At 44.1% G+C, this 27548-nt stretch overlaps 1 protein-coding gene across 7 annotated transcripts in view; it reads left to right on the top strand.

Annotated features, from left to right (window-relative positions):
- Positions 1 to 25249, top strand: part of otud7b (OTU deubiquitinase 7B) — a 39592-nt gene extending 14343 nt beyond the window's left edge. Inside the window, exons 2-12 of one of the 7 annotated variants that reach the window (XM_079345065.1) lie at positions 6937 to 7185; positions 9453 to 9623; positions 10331 to 10558; positions 11520 to 11621; positions 12055 to 12182; positions 13580 to 13686; positions 13966 to 14093; positions 15987 to 16136; positions 16966 to 17080; positions 18679 to 18757; positions 19599 to 25249. In XM_079345065.1, the coding sequence (XP_079201191.1) occupies positions 7101 to 7185; positions 9453 to 9623; positions 10331 to 10558; positions 11520 to 11621; positions 12055 to 12182; positions 13580 to 13686; positions 13966 to 14093; positions 15987 to 16136; positions 16966 to 17080; positions 18679 to 18757; positions 19599 to 21080 (2775 nt within the window). In that variant the 5' untranslated portion in view covers positions 6937 to 7100 and the 3' untranslated portion in view covers positions 21081 to 25249. Of the gene's footprint in view, positions 1 to 6936; positions 7186 to 8678; positions 9337 to 9452; positions 9624 to 10327; positions 10559 to 11519; positions 11622 to 12054; positions 12183 to 13579; positions 13687 to 13965; positions 14094 to 15986; positions 16137 to 16962; positions 17081 to 18678; positions 18758 to 19598 lie in introns of those variants that run through there. The other 6 variants (XM_079345064.1, XM_079345063.1, XM_079345062.1 and 3 more) reach the window with 6 other exon arrangements.
- The last annotated feature ends 2299 nt before the right edge of the window (positions 25250 to 27548 follow it).

The following is a 27548-nucleotide window of genomic DNA, read 5'->3' as shown; positions in this document are numbered from 1 at the left end:
TTTGAACAACAGAAGGGAGAGAAAGTTCCAGCGAGTCGGCTGGAACGCAGCGCCGCTAAAATGTACATTTATAAATTTAAGTCTTTTCAAATCTGCAAATCGGTGCTGAGAAAAAGATACGACGGCTCTGCTCTGAAATGTAACAGTAATGTCTTCATGGTTTGTTTTTCAGGCTTCTACTGCGTCCACACAGGCTTCATGTTGTCCTCGTGTTTGTACCACTGTGTGACCAGTGATCTTCATGCCACAGTCCCAGTCTACAATAGACTGTGTATTTACTCTTACTGGTTTGGCTCTCACTGCTCTCACTGCTCGTTCTGTCTGAAGGTTTGAAGGTTTTCTGCCCCTCCACTCTTTACTTACTTTCTGTTCTTAACCTCGTGACTCATATTGTTTTGCGCGGCTGAGAGGGCGTTTGACGTTGGCTGAGATCACAGGAAAGGTTTATGTGACTGAACCGAAATAGAACATTTGTAGATGTGGTCATTCATCACGTCGTGACCTTTAAAGGAGAGGAAAGAAAGAGTCAGTTTGGGGGAAAGTTTCTGATTGTGAGATGTTTTCTCAGGCGGAGGTCGTTGTTAAGTGTCAGTTCAGGTTCGGTGTTGAGACGCGTTTTTATTTCACCTCAGCCTTTGTTTTTCGAACTACACAGCTGATGTTTCACACCAGGCGTGTAACCTGAACACGCACAGTCCATGATCTCAGTTCACCGTCTGAAATCTCAATCAATCAATGAATAAAAGATAAAAATAAGGACAAAGATATTCAAAGTAAGAGTCTGAAAAGGAGCAGGTAGACGGGCCGGTTGTGGCTCCGTTGGCAGAGTCGTCGTCTCTCAATCAGAAGGTCGGGGATTCGCCAAGTTGATCCCGCGACCTCGCCTCCAGCAGCGATGATGAATGTGCGTAAATGGTCCGACGGTCACTTTACATAGAAACCAGTGTGTGAATGTGTCAGTGTGACCTGAGGTGTGAAAAAGCTTTGAGTAGTCAGAAGACTAGAGAAGCCCGAGTCCATGTCCCATTTACAAAAAAACACATTTTTAAATCACAACTGGAATGGATGAAATTCAAACCCCGAGGTCAGAGCGAGACATCAGAAGCATTTAGCAGGAACATATAAAGACGAGCCGCTGCATTTAGCACACTGCTGAGTGAACCGTCCTCTATCTGGGAGACACAGGTGTCTTCTGCTTTGTTTGCATCTTTTGAGCCTCGACAGTGAACGGTTAAAGTGAAGATGACAAAGAGCCTTTGAGGAGAATCGTCACCTGAATCTGCAGCCTCGCGTTGCCTTTATTTCAGCTCATGACCTTACGACCCGTCACGCCTCTCCCCGCTCATCATCCAATACAGGAGGACTTAGCATCTCCAGCTGCTTATACAGAGGAGCGTTTAGCATGTAGTTATCTGGACATCAACCTTTAAAGTTTAATGGGTCAGTCGGTAAAAGTGTCGACTCAGCTCTTTTGAAGTTAAAATATTTATGATCATTTTCTCTGTAAATATGGATTTCTCTCTTTTTTATGTACATGAGGTTATTGCAGCTTCGGTGCAACTTCCTGAAAATAGAGTCCTTCCTGTTCACATTATGTAGGTCATTGCTGTATTGACTGACCTACACAGTGCATGACGCGGCATTTCAAGCAGCGGCATGGTTTGCACGCAGGAGGCAGACGGCCCGATCCCTCTCGCCTGCCCCCCCCGTGTGTGTGTGTGTGTCAGGCATTTTATTGTCCTGATGTTCCTTATCTTGGTTTGGCTTTGAGCAGTCAGTAATTGTCTCATCACAGGCTGGTAAAACACACTGTTCCCGTACTATTGAATCCTGTTTGGATTTTATAACAACTGAGATTAAAAAAAAAAAAAAAACGACAACAACAAGCCGTTGTCTTTCAGCACCTTTTGTACAAGAGAAGCAGTTTGGAAAAAAACAACAAAGATAACAAAATTACAATTGAAGAGTGATAGCGTGGCTGCACGAGATAAAACACACACACACACACACACACACACACAGGGGGTTTCAACATGGACTGATTCTCTTTATATCTGACGTCCTTCGTACTTTGGTGTTGCAGCAACATGAGCTCAAGTCCATTTACCATCTCCAGTGTTTACTAGTGATGACAGAAAGTGATCAGACCTGTACTCGGCTTTAAACGTGATTATTTCTGCTGTAAAAACAACTTTTTTTGCTAGTTGTGTGCGTGCGTGCATGCGTGTGTGTGTGTGTGTGGGTGTGGGTGTGTGTGTGTGTGTGTGAGTGACTTCCAGTGTTCCTGGAGCAAACCTCAGGCGGACTCTCTGCGACCTGCAGGATTTTGCACTCCCAAACATTTTGCATACAAGACACTGCTTGTATGCAAAATGTGCATTCAAGTAACTAGTGAATGCTGACAGTCCTAATTTGGCTATATATATATATATATATATATATATATATATATATATATATATATATATATACACACACACACAATGAATGTTAAACTTAGTTTTGTGATTTTTGACTAAAGTTTGATTTAAAATGTGGAACTACAAGAATGTACAGATTTCACATCCCAACCGAGGGACTGACGTACTAAATGAAGTCGATGGCCATTAACAGGTTAATAGAAGCTGTTAAGCATAGCTCTGTAGTTAATGTGGCTGTTATGGAGGCGATCATCAGGCGACGTGCACAGTGATTCAGAAGTCTGGAACCAGACTGGCTGTTCTAAAAAAGTCTTGTTTGTGTATTAGTGCTTGGTTACATAGCTGTTTCACCATTTGGCCAGGGGCTTGTATACACATTTCTTTTTCTCTCTGATTGCTGCCTTCATCCTCCTTTTTTTATTTCTTTTCTACATCTGCAGAAAGTGAACGCTGTGTTTGTAGTCTTTTCTCTTCCGGTGCCTTTAAACTCCTCCAGATCAGCTGCTCGCCGGTCGACACGAGAAGAATGCTCGGCTGCGTTCTTTCTTCTGCTGTGGTTACAGGAAACATCTTCTAAATGTTATATATATATATATATATATATATATATATATATATATATATAAAAGAAAACATCTCCTCATTAAAGGATCTAAAGGCAAGCGAAGCAAACTTGTGTCCAGCAGTAAATTGACCCTGCCGGTCCGCCGAGGGCTGACGCGGTCGGCTGTGGTGACCTCTCCGTCTCCCTCAGCGATCCAGGCCGTTCTCCCGGCTCGCAGCTCAGCACCCACGTGTTGTCAGCAGCTCCTGTTACGTAAGCCCTCCTGTCAGACAAAAGCTCAGCCATCCACAACACAAATCACGCACTGGCAGCAGCACGCTTAATGGTAGCCACTAATCCGCACAGGGGCTTTCTTGTTTACCTTTATTCACACTGGTCTGCTCGCCGTCTATATGACATGATCAGGACTTTGAAGGCCTTTTTTTAATGATGAGCTGTGGTGTTGACCTCTGACCTCTGTAGCCTGCTCAAGGTAAAAATCAAACCACCGCAGGATTGTGTCTCGTACTCGCATCCTCCCCCGGACGATTCACGGCGATACGACTCGTGACGCGTTAACGATGACGTCACCACGCAGTGACTCTGTGAAAACGTTCTGACGATTGAGCCGCTGTGATTTGATGCTGCGTCGCTGAGCAGATGTTCACAGACGTGTGAGCGTGACGCCGCGTCAGCACACACTCGGGATGAAAGTCAGCACCTGTTGAATTTGAATCTGTGTGACGCCTACGCTGACACGCACTCCCTTAAATCTGATCCAAATAGTCCGATGAAGAACTTTAGCTGATTTACTTTCTTTGATTTATTTCACACAACATTTCTGATGATCAGTTTTATATCCTCGCGCTCGTCCACCTGTAACCGAGTGTTTTCGGATGTGTTTCTGCAGGCGAGCCGCGTGACCATGGCGTCGAATGCATCAGCGTGGGTTCACGGGAATGTCTCGATGTTACCGCGGCGACAACAGCCAGGCTTTTGTTAGTGTGGCGTGGTACTTTCTGTCCTCGGCCGTTCACTTTTTATGGCTCCTTTATCTCCTCTCCGTCAGCCCGTGCCCTGCGCTCCCACTTACAAACACATCGAATACAAGTGTCTTTCATGATGATCAAACAAATAAAGACCCTTTGATGGGACGCTGTTAGACAAATAAACAAATAGACGAGGTTTTATGTAGCAGGCTGAAGTCCTGGCAGAGGCTGCAGTCTGCTGCACTTTTCTTCAGCTTATTGAAAGTGAATCGATATTGGATCGCTCACATGGATTTGACACTTCCTTCTTCTCGTTTGCTTCGACCTCCTATGTATCGGTCCCTTTTTATTTATTTGTTTGTTCTCCGTGTTGTTGCAGCGCTGAGTCGACAGAACTCGTCGTACTTCAGAACTTCTTTTGTTCTCGTTTTTGTTCGGGAGAAGAAGGAGTGTGAATATAACTCGTTACTTATGTAAGGCTGGTGTTGGAAAAGTGTTCAAAGTGCTGAGTCAGCACTCTCGTACCTGGATGTGTGAAAGCATCAGTTAGAACTTCTTATGGTTGTATTAAATTAAAGAAAGAAAAGGTCAGTTTGATTCCTGCAGTCGAGCGTCTCTCCCCGCAGCGATCCTGTGTTTTGTTTGACACGAGGGGACATTTTGATTTCCTGTATCAAATCCGACTCGATCAGGAGCCGTACAATCGTCATAGTGACGTCACACACGTGAGGATACAAAAAGCCTGGAATCAGGCAACGACCCCCCCCCCGATCATTGTGGGGGGCAAATCGGGCACATTGTGAAGTGTGTGGCCAGTTTTAAAGCTTTTCAAAGGGGCAATAAATAAAAAAAAAACTAATGTTGACAAAATGCTCACTTAATGAAGCTTTGTGGACACACATGATAAACTTCATCACGTTAATGATGCTGTTTATCATTTATTAGAAATCCTGCATCCAAAGAGTAAACGTGTGGCTCATGTTACTTATAGCAGCACTCTCTCTGTAACAGCCTAACCTCATCGCTGCCTTGAATGTGGTCTAAGTCATGTTTGATGCCTCTTTAATTTTTAACAGATATCTGACTTCGACCTCACTTGTTGCTGCTGTTTCATCAGTAGACCGAAGAACAAACTGAGAGAGAGAGAGAGAGAGAGAGAGAGAGAGAGAGAGAGAGAGAGAGAGAGAGAGAGAGAGAGAGAGAGAGAGAGAGAGAGAGAGAGAGAGAGGAGAGAGAGAGAGAGAGAGAGAGAGAGAGAGAGAGAGAGAGAGAGAGAGAGAGAGAGAGAGAGAGAGAGAGAGAGAGAGAGAGAGAGAGAGAGAGAGAGAGAGAGAGAGAGAGAGAGAGAGAGAGAGAGAGAGAGAGAGAGAGAGAGAGAGAGAGAGAGAGAGAGAGTGTGTGTGTGTGCGGGGGGGGGGAGGAGGAGCTGCTGAATCCCTGACTCTGCAGAGAAGCCGGCTGAGAAAGGTCTCTGAGCTCTGAAGTCCGTCCGCGTCTCTGACTGTAATAACAACGACGGAGGAAAACTGAGGGAGGCGAGTAGCGAGCGTGAGGCGAGAGCACGGCAGAGAGGTGTAAGAAGAGTAAAAAAACCATGACTCATCGGGCGCAGTGGAAAAGAGTTGACTGAGTCACAGATGAGGCAGGAGGAACACTGGGTGGTGGATGATGGGAATAGATGACTGGAGGTAGATATAGACAAGCAGTCAGTCCAAACTGGATCAGGCAGATCAGGTACTTCAAGGCTCATAATTACCGGGCAGTTCTGCTATTGTGCAAAGCTGTTATGTTATTAGTTTCCCATAGAACATGGTTGCATTTAAGCGTAGACTGTAACACAAGGACGTGGTCTCAATGACGCCACCCTGTTTTGGGTTTCTAAAGAGGCATTATGATGGCGCTCGCCGTAATTACGATGCCAACTCCAACTAATGCCAGGCTAATTGACGAGCAGGCGAAGAATGAGCTCGTCATTTATCCAGCTTCTCCAAACAGGGCGCTCGTGTATGTGAGTGAGGGGGCGTGGCTTTAGAGGGAGCACAGAGGGGGGAGGGAGGTGGGCGCAGAAGGAGTACTGAGGGAATGCTACTTTCCAAATCATGTTAGTTACCGACCCCGCCTTTAATGGCAGAGGCTTGTGTGTAAAGTGTCCATGTGCCCCGCCCCGCCTGACTCCACCCGCTGTCCTGTCTTTATGCCCTGAAGTAAAATCATTAACCCAGCACAAGAACACTGGAAGGATTGCCGCACATCAAACATGGACGCCCTTCTTGAAAGTTGCGTTTAGCTTTTAGCTCGTCCCTGAAGTACACGTTTCTCAACACTCCTACTCTGCCTGATGGCTTTTGTCTGGCATTGATCGCCCTGCACATCCTTTGTGTCACCAGCCCGCCGATGCTGACTCGGCTTTTTCTTCGGTCTCTAAAAAGCCTCAGTATTGATTACAGAGCCGAACTGACGCAGCTGCTGTGGATCCTCCTTTTGAAACTGAAGCGTGAGAAGATCTCAGTGATTAAAGACATACTGCTTCTCTGCATCAAACTTTAAAATGTCAGACGGCTCCATTTATTTCCCAAACCTTATAATATTTCATTTCTGATTTAAATCTGAAATCAACGTCCAACAATCCAGGTTTTTATCACAATAACTTCATGCATTAAATCAGCTCCGAATAGGTCAGTTATTCCAACATTAAGGTCCTCTGAATCTGATGGAGAGAAAAAGTGTCCTGAAATATTCAGGATGGAGGGAGCTGGCTGAGCTCGTGTTGACAGGAAGGAAGCTGCTGACTGATTGAAAAAACAAAAACTCATATCTGAAAGTGAAACCTGTGCTCATTGTGTTGTCTTGGCTGGGACAGTGATGAACAAGGTGTCAGGTTTGAATGCGATCAGGCCGAGACAGGCGTGTGTCTGAACAGAGGTGGAGCGGGTTCATGATGTCCGTGTGCTAAATGGTGTTTTATCTGTGTGTTCTCTTTCAGGTGTGGCTGCTTGAGTGAGACAAGGCAGAGGAGCGCTCCTCCCTCGCCCCCTCCCTCGCTGTCCTTTCACGGATAGCAGAGACGCTGTTTGTTTTTCTTTGTTCCCCTTTTTTTTTTTTTTTTCTGCCCGGACACAAGCCGCAAACGTGTGAATTCATGATCACATGACCGTGGATATGGACGCAGTCCTATCCGACTTTGTCCGTTCCACTGGAGCTGAACCGGGATTGGCCAGAGATCTGCTGGAGGGTGAGTATCAGAGTTTCACCTGCGAGAAACAGAAAACATCCGAAGAACTAGGATTCATTTTACAACCTTTTAAAATGTACATGACGTGTGTGCACGCTCTAGTTACAGTTATAATATTATTTTAATTCAAGTTCAAGTCAATTTGGCTTTAAGATGGAAAATAAAGGGACTGGTTGGCCGAGACAAACCACGATTCTGAGAAAAGTTTTTCAGCTAAAGACAAGCGTTAAATCAGGTGTGAAACCCAAAAAGCAATGACGCTTCAAACCTGATCTCAAAGTGTCCTGCAGGTTTTTAAAAAGTGTGCAGAAAGCCTGAGGGGAATTTTGGGCTGCAGGTTGGCCTAGCGGGTAAGATCGTGCGTCCCATGTACAGAGGTTTTATTCATGGAAGTTGTCGACCTGAAGGCCCGATAGATTCGTCTCCATGTGACGTTTGTTTACCTTTGTTTTAAATGTCTCAGAGGAGTGATGGGGAGATGAAGTGATACCGTCTTCACAGTTAGTGACAGAGGTGTGTCGCGCTCTCTCACACTGAAGCAACACTAAGGCAGTATGAACAGTGATCATCGTATCGTTCTTTAGCACCCTCAGCGCCTGCCTGCATGTCAACCCTGGACGTCCTACCCAATCCACTGTGCTCTAAAATGAAGGCAAATAAGCCCCCCAAAAACCTTTCAAAGATAATTCTATTATTGTTAAACATGGGCATTATATTTATTGTGACTCGATGACTAATACGTCAAAAAGTCTTTCTCATTTTTTCCAGGATGAAATGGGCTTAAAAATGAGCTGGAATGGCTGCATCCTAATTCTCAGAAGAAACCGTGTCCCATCAAAATCAGCCACTCACAAAAAATAATAATAATGAAAAAAAGAAAAAAAAAAAAAAAAAAAAAATGGAAAAAAAAATAAATAAATAAATACACACACACATAATATATATATATATATATATATATATATATATATATATATATATATAAATTATGTGTGTGTGTGCAAAAAGACAAATAAATAAAAAAGAAAAAGCCTCTTTATCTTACACGGCAAACTTCTCTCTCCAAATTTGAAGTTTTCTTCGTTTACTGCCTGGAAATAAAAGACTCATGTTTTGTAAGATTGTACATCAAGACTTCTCCTTGAACATGTTCAACAGAAAGGTCTGTGTCTGAGCTGTGGGGATCTTTCCAGAATGTTGTGTAATATTGTGTCAGACATAAACAAACAGCAGCTTCAGCAGAGACAGACGTCCACCAGCTGCGTTATTTGCATGGATCACGCAGGTGTCAGGTGAAACAATCTGTTTCTGCATTTCTGAAACGATTAGATCCTCTAAGTGATGACCCTTTTCGTTTCGTAGTTCAGACAATGAAACACCTTTTTTTTTTTCTCACTGATGTTTTATTTGTGATTTACTGCGGCTCAGATTAGATGAAAATAGATTGACTCAGAAAATATTGAATATTAGAGATTAGAGATTCCTTCATATAAAAAAACAACAAATCGAAAAAGATAGTTGTGAGCCAAACGTAGAATTTGTGCCCTAGATTTATAAAACCAGAATTAATTGTTTCATTGCTTCTGTTTGTCAGATATTTCTTAGTGGGTCCAGAGTCACTAAATATAAAAATGTGCTGCAAACAAACACAAAAGGATGTGAACTTGGGTTTAAATGAAAAAGAGAAACAAGAGGCTTGTTTCACAGCATCCAACTAAGGTATTGCTAATTAAATCAGTCAGACTTCAATCCGCTTAATGTATATCCTTTAATGTAGTCTCTGTTGGTTTCATCACTTGTGCAATTAAGCTCAGAAAAGGGGGGGGGGGTTGAAGTTGGCAGCTGGTGATGTTTTGAGCAGCAGCAGCTCAATTGACCGCTGTCTCAGTCGCTGCTTCGGGCTTGTCGCAGTTAATTAGGCTTTCATACAATAACAGAAGGAAGGTATAGGCACAGTCAACAGGGCTCCTGTTGCCTAGCAGCAACACAAGTTGCAGATAAGAATATGGGTTAAAAATGTAATGCAATGCAGTGAAGTGCAGCGAGCCGGCGAACTGAGACGTGCTCCAAATTCAGATATTTACCCAAGCGGAGGAATGTGTCAGTGGCCTTTACATAAGATAAGAGCGCCTATGGTCGCACTGAGTCGTGGTAAATATTTAAACTCGTGAAGGATGTGTCATTTACTTGTCTCAGAAACAGGATTCAGGTTGTTGACAGATTTTGTTCCTTTCTCTGTGTCTGTGTGCGTTTGTGTGTGTGTGCAGGCAAGAACTGGGACTTCACTGCTGCCCTCAGTGACTTCGAGCAGCTGCGGCAGGTGCATGCTGGGAACCTGACGTATTCATTCGCAGAGGAGAGGAACTATCTGCCCCAAGACAAGGAGATGGCCCGAGTAGGACGGCCGGTCCTCCAACGGCAGGATGAGGTGGTGCAAGGTGAGGACACCAGCAAAGGGGCATGTTTTTATACAGCATAACACCAGTTTAAATGACCTATTCTAAGATGACTATCTTTAACCTTTTGTAAACGTGCACTCCTTAAAAACTTCTAGAACATTTCAGGACAGTCTGCCCCGAAAATCTTGCAGAAGAGTTGTTTATTTTTTTCAAACATTTCTCCTCATAGCAGGAGAGTTTTAAAGGTCAAGGATGCTGCAGAAGTCTCAGTGTTTAGAACATATAGCCGAGATGGTGGTCAAAGAAGAAGAGTGCAATGTTATTTTGTCCCTATATGAACGCCATGGAACATAACATTCTGCTGAGCAGAAAGGATATGATGCAATATCTATACGTGCACCAGATCAAACAGGAAGTTAAAGGTATAAACACCATCACCTGCCAGATTTCTGATGGACATTTTTTCCGGGGTCTGGCTGGAAAGTGTACAGATGTTGTTGCAGTGACTGTTTGTGTTCACAAATGCACCTCACCCTGATAATATCGTACGTTTTCCGTAGCTTTGTGCATGTGTGAAATACTCACTTGCATGTTGTGAAGTTTAAAAAAATCTGCAGACAAGAAATGCTAACTATGTTAACGCGCTCGTTCCTGTCTCAACATCTTCTGCAAAGTGATAACCAAAGACGGATAACCTTAAAAAGTTTACTGACATGGAACCTTCTCTGCTATTTGTCTTTCAGCAGCAACAGAAAAGCGTTTGTCGCGGGGCATTTCCCACGCCAGTTCTACCATCGTGTCGCTGGCCCGCTCTCACGTCTCGAGCACTGGAGGAAGCAGCAGCGAGCCGCTTCTCGACACGCCCCTGTGCACTTTCCAACTACCAGACCTCACCGTGTACCGGGACGACTTCCGCAACTTCATCGAGAGGGACCTTATCGAGCAGTCCATGATGGTGGCTTTGGAGCACGCTGGTGAGAAGGACTTCGGGGTCCTGGTCTTGTGCATGCTGACTCACTGTCACACCGCTGTGACTCACAGCGACACATTCAAACTGCAGCACTGAGCTGCTGTTCTTCCTCCTGTGAAAACATCTCTAGTGCTGTAGCTTCATCAAGTTATAGCCGTCATCTGTAGCACAAATGAAGCTGCACGTTGACATTGTAATTGGATAAAACCTTTATTACAGTCTGTAACTCCCTCTGAGAACGAGGTCTCATTACATCAGGGCTCAATCAAACATCAAACGGGTAATAAGAACCATCGTATTACAGTTTGAAAATGTAATTAAAAACTATTCACAAAGTCATCAAAAGTGATGAAAGACGATTAGAAGTTATTTAGATGTATGAAATAAAAGCAGTCACTGTCACTCAGGGTTTTTTTTTATTAGATTCATGGATTGATCCGTAGAAGCTTCAAAGTGTCATCTTAAAGACCTGGAGCAACGTGCGACCTTTAAGATAGGTACAGAGGCTTTGGTCCCGGAAGCTGGCGGTCATGGTTCAAATCCGACCTGGGGCTGCTTTCCCTGTTCTCTCTCTCTCTCTCTCTCTCTCTCTCTCTCTCTCTCTCTCTCTCGCTCTCTCTCTCTGACTCACAGTCCTGTCCATCCAATGAAGGCACAAAAAGTATTCTAGAAAAAAGAAGAAAAACCCAACAAGAATAAAAATAAAAAGTGTTTAAGCTTAAGAAGAGAAATCTAAAAAGTCAAGCACATCATCTAAAAACAAAAACATTTTGTGTCTGTCGATATAAAAGTGCAAAACTTGACCTTTATTTTGGAATAACACACATCCTATCCCCAACATGGAAAACGCATTTTAGTTTATTTTCCCGTGTGGAAAGCAGAACTGCAGGACTGTTTTGGGTTTCATACTGTGCCATGTTTTTCCTGCAAGCAGCTGAGTGTTAGTGTTTCCTGTTTGTCTGCAGGGCGTCTGAACTGGTGGACGAAAGTCGTCTCAAACTGTCAGAATCTGCTGCCTCTGGCGACCAGCGGCGACGGAAACTGTCTGTTACACGCAGCCTCCCTCGGTTAGTATCACACACCTTTTTCAAACGCGACCCTGTGCCGGGCAGGTTCACACCCCATTAGCATTCATTAACAGGGCTCCATTGTTAGCTTAAGCACTAATTGCATTTTACAAGGCGGCAGAGCACATTCACTTAGCCTCAATGGGCCACTGAGGAGCCATAGCTCAGGAAATTAATAAAGTCCTAACTAATGTGTGGGCGTTGTTCAAACCCTTTATCATGGATATGAAAGTGTGTTTCAACCCTGCTTCAGTTATTAAGTTATTAATTCATTCTCAACAGTGGATTTTTTGGTCCCTCAGTAAGATATTTTGTCATGAAAAACACCCTGAAGTGCCTCCTGCTCTTTGCATTTTCATTTCTTTTTAAGGGCATTCTTCCACCTCATTTCACCGCTCCGTCAAACGTCCTCGTTCTGTTTCCCTGATCTCAGGTATGTGGGGTTTCCACGATCGGGACCTGATGCTGAGAAAGTCCCTGTACGCGCTGATGGACCACGGCTTGGAGAGAGACGCACTGAAGCGCAGGTGGAGGTGGCAGCAGACGCAGCAGAACAAAGAGGTCAGTTATAGAGGCTGCATCTGTCTCTCGGCCATGGAAGCGAGTCTGTGGCGAGCGCGTTTTAGTGCTGTGTACAGAGAGGGCAGTAAGCTTGTGTTTTTCTTTCTTACAATAAGTCAGTGCACAGAGCCGTACAGCTGCTCATATGTCTGCAATCAAACATTTAAAATGTCAAATGCAAATAGCTCACTGTTGTTGATTACTACAGCTTTGAGTTGATTTAAACTTTGCGTAATATTTGAGCCATTTTCTGAGCTGTAGGATTTGTTGCAAGTTGCTACAAAAGTTCTGCAATAAATACTTTCATGACATTTTTCATATTCATTTAAAGGTCACACGCCTTCATGTTTTATTGTTTAGTGGTTTAAATCATTTTGAGAAGTGTCTCTGAGTCTGCCCCCCGCCCTCTGAGTCTTCCTTCTCCCTGTAAACAACAGGACATGAAGCGAGAAAGCCCATGCCAGAGAGGGGGCGTGGTCAGACACAGCTCATTTGCATATTTAAAGCTACAGACGCAGAAACAGCCTGTTCTGAGCAGGGCTGAAATAGAGGGGTTTATAGGCATGATCAAATACAGGATCAGAGTGGATTTACAACAAGAAACTTCACAGACATGTTGTGAGGAGCTCTGAGACTTCCACTGATTGAAAAAGAAAATATGTGACCTTTTTAAAGTTTGCATCGCAGCTTTGACAGTTGTTTAATCGTAGAAAGACAGCTTCAGTCCACTATCACACTTTCTTGTATGTATCAGCTGTTCGCTTGTCTTAAACAGTTGATAATCTCCCTTTTTATGACTTGAGTGCTGAAGACCGTATCAAAAACAAAGAAGCCTTATCATGTCCCTACTGTTTAACTGTATTAACATTAAGTGCCGCAATCTACACCTACTGATACTCTTTATCAGAAGACAGATACTGCTCCAGTTGTGTTTGCACAACACCTACGTTCTCGTTCAGAGGATCTTTCTTTTCGCCTCTCTGTTTATGCAACACAAAGACCTTTTCTCCTTATGAAACCAAGTATGTTCTCCAGAGTGCCTTCAGACAGCGTGCACACTCCCACAGAGGAGATGCCACACGAATGACTGCCCACAGTTCCCTCATTCGTCAGCAGCCACCACAGAGGTGTGCTCAAGTCAATCTCTCTAATGGCAGAGCGTCGCTTTTCTCAACGCTCTGCAGGTGAAAGGAAGCTCATTTCTTCTCTTCATTCTCGGAGGTTTAAAGATGTTTTTTAATGAGTTTTCTTTCTGCTGTGTGAAAAACACAAGTTCAATTACTGTCCCGGATTGTTGGTATGTAACTTTGTGGTAAGACGCCATAACGTCAGTGCGTCCTTTTGTGACATTTGACACTCCCTCTCTAAATGGCAAACGTGTGTGTCCTTCTCCTCAGTCTGGTCTGGTGTACACGGAGGAGGAGTGGCAGAAAGAGTGGAATGAACTGTTGAAGCTGGCCTCCAGCGAGCCGAGAATACACTACAGCACCAACGGCACCAACGGGTAAGGTCTGACCGGGACAATGCCGGGCCTGTTCCCCCCGGCACGCACTCAGTCACACTCATGTTTTTATTCATGGACAAACAACTGAGCTCACAATCAGCCCTGAGTGAGTGGCTCAGTCAATCTGCTGTTTGCTGTAAAAAAAAGAAAAAGTCCAACGGGTGTTTTCAGTACACTGTACAGACATAGTGTAATCACCCGTAATTACAAGTCATAAAAGGATCCATTAACAAGAACACTAAAGTCACAGCACTTTGTCTCTGTCGTTGTCGTGTTCAGGGCGGAGTCCTCCGATGAGCCGGTTTACGAGAGTTTGGAGGAGTTTCACGTCTTCGTCTTGGCTCACGTTCTCAGACGACCCATAGTGGTGGTGGCCGACACCATGCTGAGGGACTCTGGAGGAGAAGGTGATTAATGCAGATCATCTCGATGCTTATAATAATGCACATGGTTATAATGACACATTTGATTTGATAGGACCTTTATGATAAACAATCATATCCTGAAAAACACATTAGCTTGATGGTTAGCACGAGGGCTGGGATAAATATTGATGTGGAGATATCATCATCCTAACTCATATGACACATTTAAAGAATCGCTTGTGCGAATCGCAAATATAGATTTTTTTTTTCATTTAACAAAATACAGCTCTCTAAACACTCGATGGTTTCTGAAGCAGACTTTTGAAGCTTATAGATGGTGGTGACCTTTAGCCTCCTGACAAACATTCAAATCAGCCACTTGTTTTAATTCACTTTTCTACAATGTGTGCCCATAAAAAAGAGCTAATCAGACCAGGCTGTGAACATGTTAGCATTAGCATTTTTGAATGGGTGTGTATAGGACTTCAGGTGCTTTTCTAGCCAACCCCTAGTGGACATTTCAGGAACTGGATTTTTTTTGTACAGTTGTGCATCGGCTTCATTTTTCAACACCAGAGGTTTCCGCTTGGTTTAAGAGTCAAAGCTGACACCAGATTGCAGAGAAGAGAAACATGAATCCTACACGTCACCTTTTTAGAAGCATTTTATCTTCTACACTTTGTCAGATACCCTGATTTCTCTCGTCATATATACTTTTCATGGTGTTATAGTTCATCATGTGCCCTGTCGTCTGTACTGTACCATAAAGTAACCCATCAGATAGTCGTAACTTAGCATAATATATGCTACCGTATCATGAGATACCCAGCTTTTCCAATCCTGAGCTCACACTATCTTTGGGTTTGAATCCGAGCTGAGAGGAAGCCTTTTTATGTGTGAGAGCAAGTTTCTCTTTTCACCATCCATTAAGAAAAACAAAAAGCATTAACAGTGTCAGAGCAGCTGCACACTGCCTCTAATACTTGTGGAGGGTTTAATGCAGGGAGCCAATCTTCCTACTGGGATCAATAAAAGATAACAACTCCACTTACAATAATAGATCATGTTTAAAGCCTGCAACCAGGCACCAGTAATAAAACATGAGACAATAACAACATGAAATAGGTCTCACAGTGCAGCTCAGCAGTCAGACGTTATCATATTTAATATGTCGTTGTTTTTTTCTCTTTTTATCGTCTTTGTAACTCTGAATTATTTAACTCGACAGACATCTCAAATAATCTAAGAAGAATTAATCATCAAACATTTTTGACTGGTCCGAGATGTCGTAATAAAGTAAACGCCACCCGGCTGGTATCTCGAGCTGATTATAACAAACGTTGTGATTTTAGTCTATTTAGCCAAACAAGAAATGGCGTTTTAACTTCACCAGTCCAAGAAGTATTAAAAAACAACAACAAATGACATCGTGTTTGTTGTGAAGCCAGAAGTTGAGGATGTGCAGACCAGAGAGAGCGAAGCGTTGTTCGTTGCATACTCTCACGGCAGCTTGTGATTGCTTAGTTATAAAGGTGCATTCACTGTAGCTCTGCGGTTGTTGTTGTTGGCTTTTGGAAGACATTCTTTTTTGTCTATGAGCAAAATGAGCTTCTGAATAAAAAGAACAGCAGACTTGTTGAAGGGACTCGCTGCCCTTTTTGGGTTGTCATGGTAGTGTCTTGTCAATCACAAATTGCCTTGGCCTGAAGCACTCTGTGCTTAATCATCTGTTTTACTCCAGAAGGGATAAAAAAACTGTACAAGCTGTGTGAAAGCCTGAAACGACGGAGAAGAAGAAGACTTTGGTTTGATTTACTGTCGGATGTAAAACGCTTCTATTTCCAGCTCTCTCCCACAGAATATTTTATGGCCTGCTTTCACTGCTGCAGGTCGCAGTTTTTCAGATGTTTAATGTCCCTGCTACTCTTCCCCCAGCCTTTGCCCCCATCCCGTTCGGAGGCATCTACCTACCACTGGAAGTGCCAGCTGCCAAGTGCCATCGATCGCCCCTGGTCCTGGCGTACGACCAGGCGCACTTCTCTGCCCTGGTCTCCATGGAGCAGAAAGATAGCTCCAAAGAGCAAGGTAACGCTCTGCATCATTCACCTTTATCATCTGGATATTGATTTGTCTTTATAGCTGCCTCCTGGTAAGAAGTTGGCATCCATAAATTTCAGCACATTAATCACGGGTTTAACGGATTCTTCCGGAAGATTTGATGATAAATAAACGACTCGGAGAAATCTTCTTAGAAAGACACTGTGAACAAATAAGAGTTTTCTAGAAGAAGGTAGCACAAGGACAAACTCGTAAAGGGCCAGTCTTGTGCCTCCGTGGTTTATTCAAATTGATGAGTCATGGAATTTATCAAGTGATGTTTTTAATCGCCAACTCTTAAGGCTTCAGATTAAATTATCGGGTCAAAGTTCTGTGAAGTAAGTTATTGTTTCTCAGATCCAGTGAAGGTTAATTTGATTTAAAACATAATACTTGAAGGGGCAGCTCACACACGTGCCCCATGTTGAGGGATGTAGTCCTCCGAGCGAGCAGCCGAGGATCAAAGCTCCTTTCCCCACATCGTTCCCCACTCCCTCTCTTTCAAATAATAAATCACTCATTTAAAGAAAAAGAAAAAAAAAAGCACCACGGTTGGATTGTGAGAGAAACTGAATAGTCGTGCTCACACGGAGGACACACGTGTATCTTTGACTTCCAGACAATGTCCAAACATTCGGTTTGTTAACAAGTCTAAAAATATCTGAAGGAACCATCCAAGAACAATATTGGTCAGACCGATTTGACCAAATAGAAAGTGAAAGAATTGATTGCACTCCCGCAGACATTCCTCACTGCTTCATTAAAACCTTTTTTTAAAGAACTCTTTGCTTTCTCCCCTCCGTCTCTCCACCAGCAGTTGTGATCCCTCTCACTGACTCGGAGCACAAAATGCTGCCGCTGCACTTCGCCGTGGACCCGGGGAAAGACTGGGAGTGGGGCAAGGATGACACGGACAACGTGATGCTGGCGAGGTAACGGCCCGCTTCTCAAAGACGCTCTCACATACGAAGGAGCAGATCAGAACCGGCACATGTTGCTCTGCGTGTGTTGACGGGCAGAGTGTCGGTGTGTAGGGATTGATCCCTGAACCCAGATTAGTGACACTCAGCTCCGCTCACAATGAGATTAGCTCTGAATACTTTCTATGAATGGACCAGGGGGGAAGGAGCGCCAGAATAGCAACACCAATAATAACCTTCCTCTTCATCTCCATCAGCTGACACCACTGTGCAAACCTTCTTCAGGTGATACTACACGAGTGGCTGCTTCTGCTGAATGTTCAAACGCATCAGCAGAAAACTACTGAGATGTTCACTGAAGCATTCAGAGTCAAATATCCGGCTGTTGTTTTTCAGCAGTTTGTGATTCTTTAGTGAGATTATTAATCTGCCTGCTTCTTTTAATGGAACGCCTTTTTTTTTTTTTTTTTTTTTTTTTTTTTAAAGATTTGTTTTTGGCCTTTTTGCCTTTAATGATAGAGGGAGGACAGTGGATAGAGTCGGAAATCAGGGAGAGAGAGTGGGGAGAGACATGCGGGAAATGGGCCACAGGCCGGACGCGAACCCGGGCCGCCCGCGCGTGAGGACTGAGCCTCAATACATGGGGTCGCGCGCACTGCCGCTGCGCCACCGGCGACCCCAATGGAACGCCTTTTGTTTTGTTTTTTTTCTTCCTCAGAGTTGTTAAAATCAAGCTGCTGCCAAAAGAACACCATGTGGCACTTTCAAAATAAAAGCCTTCCAACAACATGATAAGTAGGGATGTGTCAAGATTAATTGTGAGGCCGTTAAGAATTAAAAGGTGTTAAGATTCACGTCAGTACTCTGAAAAATGAGTCGCAGTGATGTGGTGAGTGCCAGCAGCTGTACAGCGGAGCTGCAGCAAGCAGCTGTGAAGTCAAACCGCATTAACGAGCAGGTTCGCAGCCTCGCTCTGCCCAAACCAGTGCAAGAGCCAAAGAGCTTAAAAGATGCATCAGTGTTCTTGTAAAAAAAGAACTTAAGGAATCTTTTTCAGTCATCTCCGAGTTTGTCTTCAGTCTCATTCTGTGTGAGATCAGGACTCACATCGTATTGTGAGTGGAGTGAACCTATGTGGAGCCCACCTCTTTGTGTTTACTGCTATAATATATCCTGTATATGTTTAAATACCAGCCTGAAGTTAGAGACCTCAACAACTATCCCGAGAAACCGCTAAGTGAAGTTATGATGACGTGTTCTGTTGTGCATTCACAGTATGTTCTTTTCCACTTCACACGTCTCTATCATGGGACCGGTGCTGATGACAAACAGTGGTTGCTGCATAAAGACTCCCCACACACTAATCTAACAAGCATTTCTAAACATTTATTTACAACCTTTCTGCTCAGCTGCGTTTTTCCCCGTCCAGGCCGGGAAACGTTGCAAATGATTGGAAAGGATGAATGTTCTGTGTAATGTGACGCCAGCAAAGCAACTTTACAGACACTTAAGTATGACTTACATCTCCGTCGCTTTAACTTCTCTCTCTCTCTCTCTGTCTCTCTCTCTCTCTCTCTCTCTCTCTCTCTCTCTCTCCTGCTTCCCCTCAGTGTGGCTCTTTCTTTGGAGGCTAAGCTCCAGATGTTGCACAGCTACATGACGGTCACCTGGCTGCCCCTGCCCTGTGAGGTAAACACCTTTTATTGCATGCTCTGATTTTGCAGATGCAGCTTTTGGAGAGATTAATCAGTGACAAGAAAGCAACCTTTTTTTTTTTTACAGACAAAGCATCTAAACGTGTGACGTGATTACTGAACACAGTGGTTGTTAGATTAGGACAAAACATCCGCTTGTGGTAAGGGGATGTTGACAAAGACAATATCTTTCTTTTTCCACCAGAGCAGCAGTTCACTAAGTATGTGCAAAAACAAACTACACTGGGACATTGAGGTCATAGCGTCACGCCACGCCACACTGTGACAAAGGTCCTCTTGTGTGCCACATGCTAGCAGCAGCGAGCGGGGAGCAGTTTCATGGTGAAGCTGCAGAGACTGCTGCAAATACAGGAATCCCTTTTTTTTTTTTTTTTTTAACATTTGAGAAGTTTGTTGTGTTAAGCTGTGCTGCCAGAGAATCTCCGTGTGATGGTCATGATTGTTCTGTAGCTACATCTCGTTAGAGATCAGAACAATGCGTCATCGTGTAGGTCGTGCCTTTTCCAAATGCGGCGTTCTTATATTAGCAGCTTCCTTAAACTGTTTGATATGAAAAGGCACTTGGAAACTGAGTCATTTGTTTTTGGGTTGTTGGTTTTTTTTGCGCCGGTCTGCAAAAAGCAGCTCTATGACTCACTCTCTTCACATCCTCTGAATCTTGTGCTGATTCGTTTCCTTGCACATAAAGGGCATCGGCTTGGGCTCTTTATTTTTACTGCTTAATTTAGTAAGAATCTGTGATGATAGTTTTTTCCATTATTATTTGGGCTCGATGGTCACTGCGGTACTTTTTTTTGTGCTTTGTGTCTTCACAGCAAGCCCCCCTGGCCCAGCCTGAGTCTCCCACAGCGTCGGCAGGAGAGGACGCCCGCACGCCTCCGGACTCGGGAGAGTCCGACAAGGAGTCAGTCAGCAGCAGCTCCAACGGAAACGGAGACACGACCACGGGATCGACAGTCAACGGGGGCGGCTCCTTGGCCAAGAACAACTCCTCTTCCTCGTCCAGCTCCTCCAGCAACGGATCTGCGACAGGAACAGCGGGGAAGGACAAAACCAAGAAGGAGAAGGACAAGGAGAAAGACAAGAAGAGGGCGGACTCCGTGGCCAACAAACTCGGAAGCTTTGGCAAGAGTCTGGGCAGCAAGCTGAAGAAGAACGTGGGCGGGCTGATGACAGGCAAGAACGCTGGAGCCGGAGGTGTCAAGCAGGAGGGCGGGGAGAAGAAGAAAGGCTCCTTTAGGGGGAGGAAGGGCAGCAAGGACGGCTCGCCTTCAGCACACGCCTCCGAGGATTCTGGGAAAGGCTCTCCCTCCTCAGGCAGCGAGCGCCTAAACGGAACAGGAAGCAGTATGAGCAGCAGCGGCGGGAGCAGCACCGAGTGCGAAAACTACAAGTACAGCGCAGACGTCAAGGTGAGCCTGGGGATCCTGCGGGCCGCCATGCAGGGCGAGAGGAAGTCGATCTTCGCCAGCCTCCTCACCACGAGCAACCGGCAGCCCTTCCAGGAGGAGATGATCCAGCGCTACCTCAGCGATGCAGAGGAGCGCTTTCGAGCGGAGCAGGAACAACAGCGGCGTGACCTGGAGAGGAAGAACATGACTAACGGTGTTCAGATCCCCAAGAAGGAGACGGCCGGGGGTCCAGAGCTGACGTACCGAGCTTTTGAAGCTAAAGAGGAGCTGTCAGAGAACTCCTCCCCGACATTCAGCCAGCTCAAGGCCTCTCCTTTGACCACGTCCATGTACTCTGGCGTCGTTCCAATCCCCCGGCCCTCTTTCATAGACCAGCCTGCTGCTGCCCCGCCCCTCACACAGCACCTTCACATGCACAGCTACATGGATACTCGGCGCCAGCTCGCTGGCGGCTCCCCTGCGACCTCTTACCCCGGTCTCCCCTCTTACGCCACCCTTCCCCGGCACTGCCCCACAACGCAGGGTCCCTCACACCCCCAATACAACAACTCCCAAGGCCCCTCCTCTTTAAGTCCCACACGCCTCGCACCCTCGTACCTCCCTGAGTTCGACCCTCCGGACTACCCAGGGTCCGAACACGCTGCTGGGAGTTACACTAATGGCTTCAGGGACATACGCGCCAACCTTGACTCGAGAAGCGGGCAGCCGCCTGTCAGACACTACTCCCTGGGCAGCGCTGGCGGTCTGACTAGCCTGCAGTCCAGCCGCTGTCGGACACCCAGCTGCAACTACTACGGACACCCCGAAACGGGCAACTACTGCTCTTATTGCTACCGGGAAGAGCTGAAAAAGAGGGAGCCGGAAGCAGCCATCCACAGGTTCTGAACGGAGCTCGCCATGGCGTGACTTCGATGAGTGGCCTTTTTTCAGTGAGAGAAAAGTAAAGTATGCGGCGGATCAGCCCTCTAAATGGACGCAGGAAAGGCAACACCAGCTCCCTCTCGTTTTTTGCCGTGTCGCTTTCTGTTGGAGTAGCCGACAGTGGACACACACACTACAGTGTGAACAGGGTGGTTTGACTGCTGGGCTCACATCAGAGACCATAGAATAAACTAACTGCACTTCTGTTACATTTTGCTGTGGCTCTTATGCAGGCGTTATGTATGTGTGTGTGTGTGTGTGTGTGTGTGTGTGTGTGTGTGTTTGTTTGTGTGTGTGTGTGGGTTTGTGAGCTGCAGGCTCTCCTCCCTTATCAGTTAAACGCCTTGCTACTGTCTCCTCCTAGTGGAGAGAATGTATATGGCAGGCACCATACACTACACTCATCCACACACAAACAGCAACATGCCCACATCTTCACTAAGTCAGACTCACACTACTTCAGACGCAGCGATGCGAGCACAAACACAAAGGGTGACGATGTTTGGATGTCGAGCTGAGGGATGTCAGCGTCGAACAGATTTTACACTACTGTTACTGGATGCTTGCGTCATATGTACCTCGGGAAACAGCAGAAATAATCATCATCAAATAGCTTTTTTTCGTCTGACATACATTTGCATAATGCAAATTGAAAGTAGCGTGCGATGCTAATGACGACGCGCGCTGTTGGCTGCTGTGGTGCTAATTTTACAGAATGCAAACCCCCCCCCCCCCAGTCCATGCATTGAGGCAACAGCTCTGCACTGTCAGCATTATCTGTTTGGCAAAAATAAATATCTACTAAATGTATGTATAAATAAAACCCTGAAGATGTCAACCTAGATGCATTAGGTCCCAGTGTTGATGCAGAACAAAGATAACATGCGTAGCAGTATGATCAGAAACTTGATCGCAGTGTTTGTTGGAACGCCTCTCCTTCTCAGTCGGGTCTTTCTGTTTCCGTAACAATGGCTGGCTCGAAGACTTTTCATTGTGGCGAACCGAGGCATGCATCACGACACGCTGCAAAGTCAATATGTCGCACTCAGCACAACAGATTTTGGAGACAACCGTCACATGCATTATATGCGTGTGTGTTAGCAAACGCGTGTGTGGATTCTCGACGAGGAAATGAAGGTTGCAACTGATGATCGATCTGTTGTGAATTCATTTGTTGATTGGCGTCTTTATTTAAATGATTGGTTTGTTCTGTAAAATATCAGAACGCTGTGAGAATGTCACTCAGTTTATGTTTTTTTAACCACACCCAGTTACTAAGCTCGGAGTCACGCGCTGTTTTCACACATGCACACGGAGCGCCAGAAATCTTCCTCCTGTTGATCCCTCACAGTGGCATGTTCTTTTTTTTCCTGTCAGACGAGGTCGGGGACATGACGGCAAAAAGACGCAGCAGGCGATGTGTCACTGTCTGACACTACAGTGACCTTTTTCTGCTGTTATATTAAAGTTACATTCAATTGTATGAGCAACCAAGTGGAAAATAACAAGCTGGCGAGCAGAAAGCGTACGAGGCAGCTTCCTCACATGAACTGAGATCTCACTGGTCCCCCCCCCCCCCCCCACTTGCTGTCCCTGAAATCAAACATCAGCCCACCTTCTAAGACTGTGCATGTGTGAAAACACTGAGAAGCCCGAGTCAGAATAGTTCTAAACTATTATCAGAATAGTTTGAGATGAATTTGTTCATATTTGAAGCTCCAGACTGGTAATGTTGTCTCCAGATTCTGTTTGCATGCTGCAAAGGGAAATGTGCTCTGCTGTAGTGGTTCTAAAACCCAGTTTCATTTGTCTCCTGATACGACGCTCCCTGCTCTGCGCTCTGATGGTGGAATAATGCCAAACAGGTCATCCGATCTCGTGATCACATAAAAGGTTATCTTCAAACCTTCACGGTGTTTCTGCTCACAGGACGTCTTGTTACCAGGATGTTTTTCGGTCACCCACTGCAAAAAAAAAAAAAAAAAAGTTCTACTGAAGGCTGTTTTCTAGATTCCTGGCATTCGTCCCGCCAAACCCAGTTACGTTCTCTCTTTCTGCACAACTTCAAGCACTTTCCTGATGTCCGTACAGATACAAACCTTGTTACTGTTTTTGAAGTGGCCTGACTGTTGTCCTTTGTCCATCTCTGCAGACACTGCCACCTCTGTTCATGAGAAACCAGGGCCACAGCTCAGACGGCTTCTCTTAAGGATTCAGTTATTGTAGAGCTACAGCATTTTGGTGCCGGCGTCACCATCTTACTCAGTTTCCTAGTTGCCTTCTTCAGCGTTTGTCCTCGTGGCATCACAATCCTGTTTGTACATTGTTCAAGACGAACATCGAGTATCCGCTGCTTGCTTCATTGCCTGCAGTTTCTGCTACTACTGCCCTGAAATGTAACCTTCTTTAAATTATTCTTAAAAAGTCTGAAAGTCATTTGGGATCTTTTTTTCCCCCCTTTCAGTTAGATGCAGACTGATGTTCTGTTTGAGTCTTCCTTATTTAATTTGAAATTCAAGGCTGTTTTTAGTTTCTCCTCTGACTACTTAAATTCTTATTTCGATTCCCTTTGAGAAGCCATTGTGAGGAATTTCTTTAAACATAGTGTGAGTAAAGTTGCTTTCCTCAAATCTGTTCTTCAGCGTTAAATTTAGTAAAGCACAATTTAGTATGCAATTCACTGCCTTGCCCAGTTGAGGGCGCTCTTGTTTTTTTTTGTTTTTTTCTCCTTTTAGCTCAGTCTCTGGAGCCGACCTTTGTGACCAAACTGCAAACAAAAATAACCAAAATGATGAAGAATAACTTTAGTGGTAATTTAACACTTTGTTACAGTATATTAAGTTTAAAAAAAAGTTTAAAAATCTAGTGGTGGGAGAAGAAAGTCTTTTTTCTGTGTTCAAAGTAACACTTGAGTTTAACTGACATTGAAACCTTTAAATCAAGCGACTCCCTAAAAAAAAAAACATTTGCTGTTTTCTGTGTGCTACCGTGTCCATGCACTTACATTTAACTCAGAGAAGACCCGTGAGGCGTTCACTGACTGTGGGAAAGGTGATGCGTGTATTTAAAAATGTTGCATGTGTGCAGACTCTCTCTCCTCCCCTCCAAAATAATAATAATAATAATAATAATAATAATAATGATCAGCTCCATTCTTGAATTGTATTTTTTTGCAAAGAAACAAAAATGCCTCAGAAACACGACGGACAGTTGACGTTCCAGGCTTCAAACACTTTTTTTGTATTTAAGAAAACAAAAACAATAAGATGTTGTATAAATATGTTCCAAGTTATTTTTGTAAGCCCAAAGTTTTACAGTGTTTTTAAAGGGTGAGAATGTATTTTGTTGGAAAATGCGGATGAATGCCTGGATGTGGGGTACAGAAAGTGGCTGCTGAAGGCGACTCCTAGACGGGCCTCGTGGGTCTCTCATTGCAAACTAATTTCCTCAATGCTGACCTAACAAGATACCATTTGAGAATTTATATTTATAGTGAGATTTTTTTTTTGAAATAGGTTTTCCTTGTGGAATGTTTAGTTGCGACATTTTAGGATGTTCTTTCTCACAAGGCTAGTTGTCCAGCAGTCTTGGCTTTTATTTGTTGCTTTCATTGATTTGTAAAACATTTTGTTTACTTTTTTCTACAACCACCGAACCGTGCTATGCTAAAACATGACAGACGCGACGTTCTTGTTGACCCAGCTCGTTCTCTCCGGACCCTGAAGGAGAAACGGCTCAGAATTAGTTTTAGCGCCGCAACTGACCCGATCTATTTTTATATATATATATTGTACAACACTGTATTTTCTGTGTGAGCAGAATCTTTCATCATCGGTGACATTTACATGGATTACTTCGAGTTGCATGGGACTGGAACTGTTGCATGTAAATGGCGATCCATTTTACCAAATTTGTGCATTATCTGAACTTGATTTCTCTCGTCCTGGTATTTTTTTTTTTTTTTTTTTTATTGTTTTAATGTTTTGCTTTTGTTTTGTTGTTTTGAGAGGAGAGCCCTAAGGCTGTGTGACAGTGCAATCTGGATAGAAAGAACATCAGATTTATGTTAGGTTTTTATTATTATAATTAATTTCTTTTGCACCGTTTGAATAAATTCTCATTGTATTTCAAGACTTCTATGCTTCCTCTCTTTTTTTGATATTTAATGCCAATCATTCTTTGTTAATAGCAGGTTGCTTTGTCACAGGGGCGTGTCTCAAAGGGTGGCCAGGGGTGGCATTGCCTCCCTTGAAATCTGATTGGCCACCCCAGGTGTCACTCCACAAATGACCGAGATTAGGTTAAATACAAATGATGGCTACTAAAATAATATTTTGTGTATTAATCCTGCCAGGGGGGATTCAGTTTTACACTCTGGTGTTGAACACACACACACAGGTTTAAATGCACACACATGCTCAAACAGGATTAGAATCGATCCGCACCAGGACATGAATCAGCGACCTTCAGTTCTGAACCCAGGTCCCTACAGACTGAGCTACTGCCGCCTCTGACAGTGGCTAAGTTTTTTATTCCAGATGTGGACTGTCCTTTATCTGGACAAAGAAAAAGTTTCTTAAATGTCTTTAAGCGATGCACTGAATTCTTACCAGCGCTGACATTTCTGTTGCAAAGCTACATTTCCCGAACATTTAAACACATATTCTTCATTACTATAAAGTCAGGCTGCAGAGACACGAAAACGTGAAGAGAATAAAAACAAAAGAACACAAAGCTGAGCAGTGTATTTTATTTTAGTGACTATTTGTCATCCATGTCATCGTGTATTACCCTAACCTTGTTGCATTATACAGTGTTGAATAACTCCAGCTCAGATGATGCAAGGTCCTGTGTCTGGGACTGTTTTATGTATCAGAGAAATCGGAGACCCTTATGTAATATTGAACAGTTTCCCATGTGGTAAAAAATCCAGACCTCTCTCTATTATAGTTCACAAGGACAGCGACTCCCCACCTGTTCGGCCGGACCGACTGAGGCTCAGGATTACTCAAATTTTCCCTGTTCTCGCTGGAAAGGAATTTCTTCTTCTGAACTGGTCTCCTGTGTTTGTCAGAAAGACAGTTATTGTTTGGTTTTGTTCTATGAGAGAGGAGAGGAGCAAGCCCCGACACACACCTGCAAAAGGATCAGAAAAAAAAAGGTACTGCTCACAACACAGAGGAGAATACTGGGTATTTAATGGGATTATTTGACCTCTTAGGGAGATTGTTCTGGCTTGGAAAGATAGAAGATCAAGAGGTGAATAGTTTTATGAATATAGATGTACTGGCTAAACTTCTTGTTCATCTTAAACTTTACTCAATGAGTTGCTTAAATACAATACCAGAACACGTAATTTGAAAAGAAAGGCAGACTCTTTATGGTATTGTCTGTGTGTTTTACAAAAAGTTGTCTTCTTTGACGTCAGTCAGGGAAAAACAGCGTTCAACAAAGAGATTGTGTTGTTGTGAAGAAAGGACAGAGATTAATGTAAAAGACAAAGGAAGAAAACGAGATGTAAAGAACAAGCTGCCACTTCCGGAGTTGAAAAGTGAAGCCAATGCTGAAACTCAAAAGCCTGCAATTTGTGAAGTGTCCACTTGAGGCTGGCTGCAGAAGCACTGGATGTCACATACACACCAGTTCAAAAAAGCTGTTTATACATCAGAAATGAACATTTATACAACCTGGTTGGAAAAATGAAATAGGTCTAGTTCGTTCATGTCTCAATCGGCACACACAGTATGGTGAATTTGTTGATTACTCTTCTGTTTTGATTTTATAATGAATAAACATTTGCCAAAATAAGGGTGGGAATGACAGGCAGGCTCAAGACCCACCTCAGCTCCAGCTGTCAGCCTGGCCTTACCTACTTTGAAACTGCAAACTGGGATAGATAACACAGTGAAGTGTCCTGCAGGGTGGGCTTCCAGTTTGGAAAACAAAGCAGGGTGTCCATCTAAAAAAGGAACCAATATCAAGTGGAATCACGAGGGAAGTGCTCTTCAGAGTACCTTACATTGGAAAAAACATACAACTCTCTGGGATGCCATGACATATAAGAAAACAAAACGGTGGCCTCGTGCTTGCCCTTAAATTGAAAAAAAAAAAATCAGTGTCTTACAGTCTGCTCTAAATAGAACTTACCGCATACTGTTTCCTTCCAATGTCACCTACATGTATAGACAGCCTGTAATACTTGGATATCACGTTTGTTGTGTGTATTATATTTAGTTGCTTCTTTCCCCACTGAGATCATTGTTGGGTCAGAGGTAGGGTTCAGGGTTCGAAGAAAGCTGGGAAAAAATAGATTTATGTGCGTTTTACGAGTAAAATAAAACTTTTGGGACCTCTTCGGATTAATTATACGTCCAGGGTCTAGATGTACTGGCCCTTTAAGAAGCTCCTCCACTGCTGTACTTCGCGTTTTTT

Source organism: Symphodus melops (assembly GCF_947650265.1).
Source record: "Symphodus melops genome assembly, chromosome: 5".
In the NCBI taxonomy this organism is placed as follows: Eukaryota; Metazoa; Chordata; class Actinopteri; order Labriformes; family Labridae; genus Symphodus; species Symphodus melops.
Note: the sequence above shows the minus strand (reverse complement) of the source record. Positions and strands in the feature narration are given on the sequence as shown.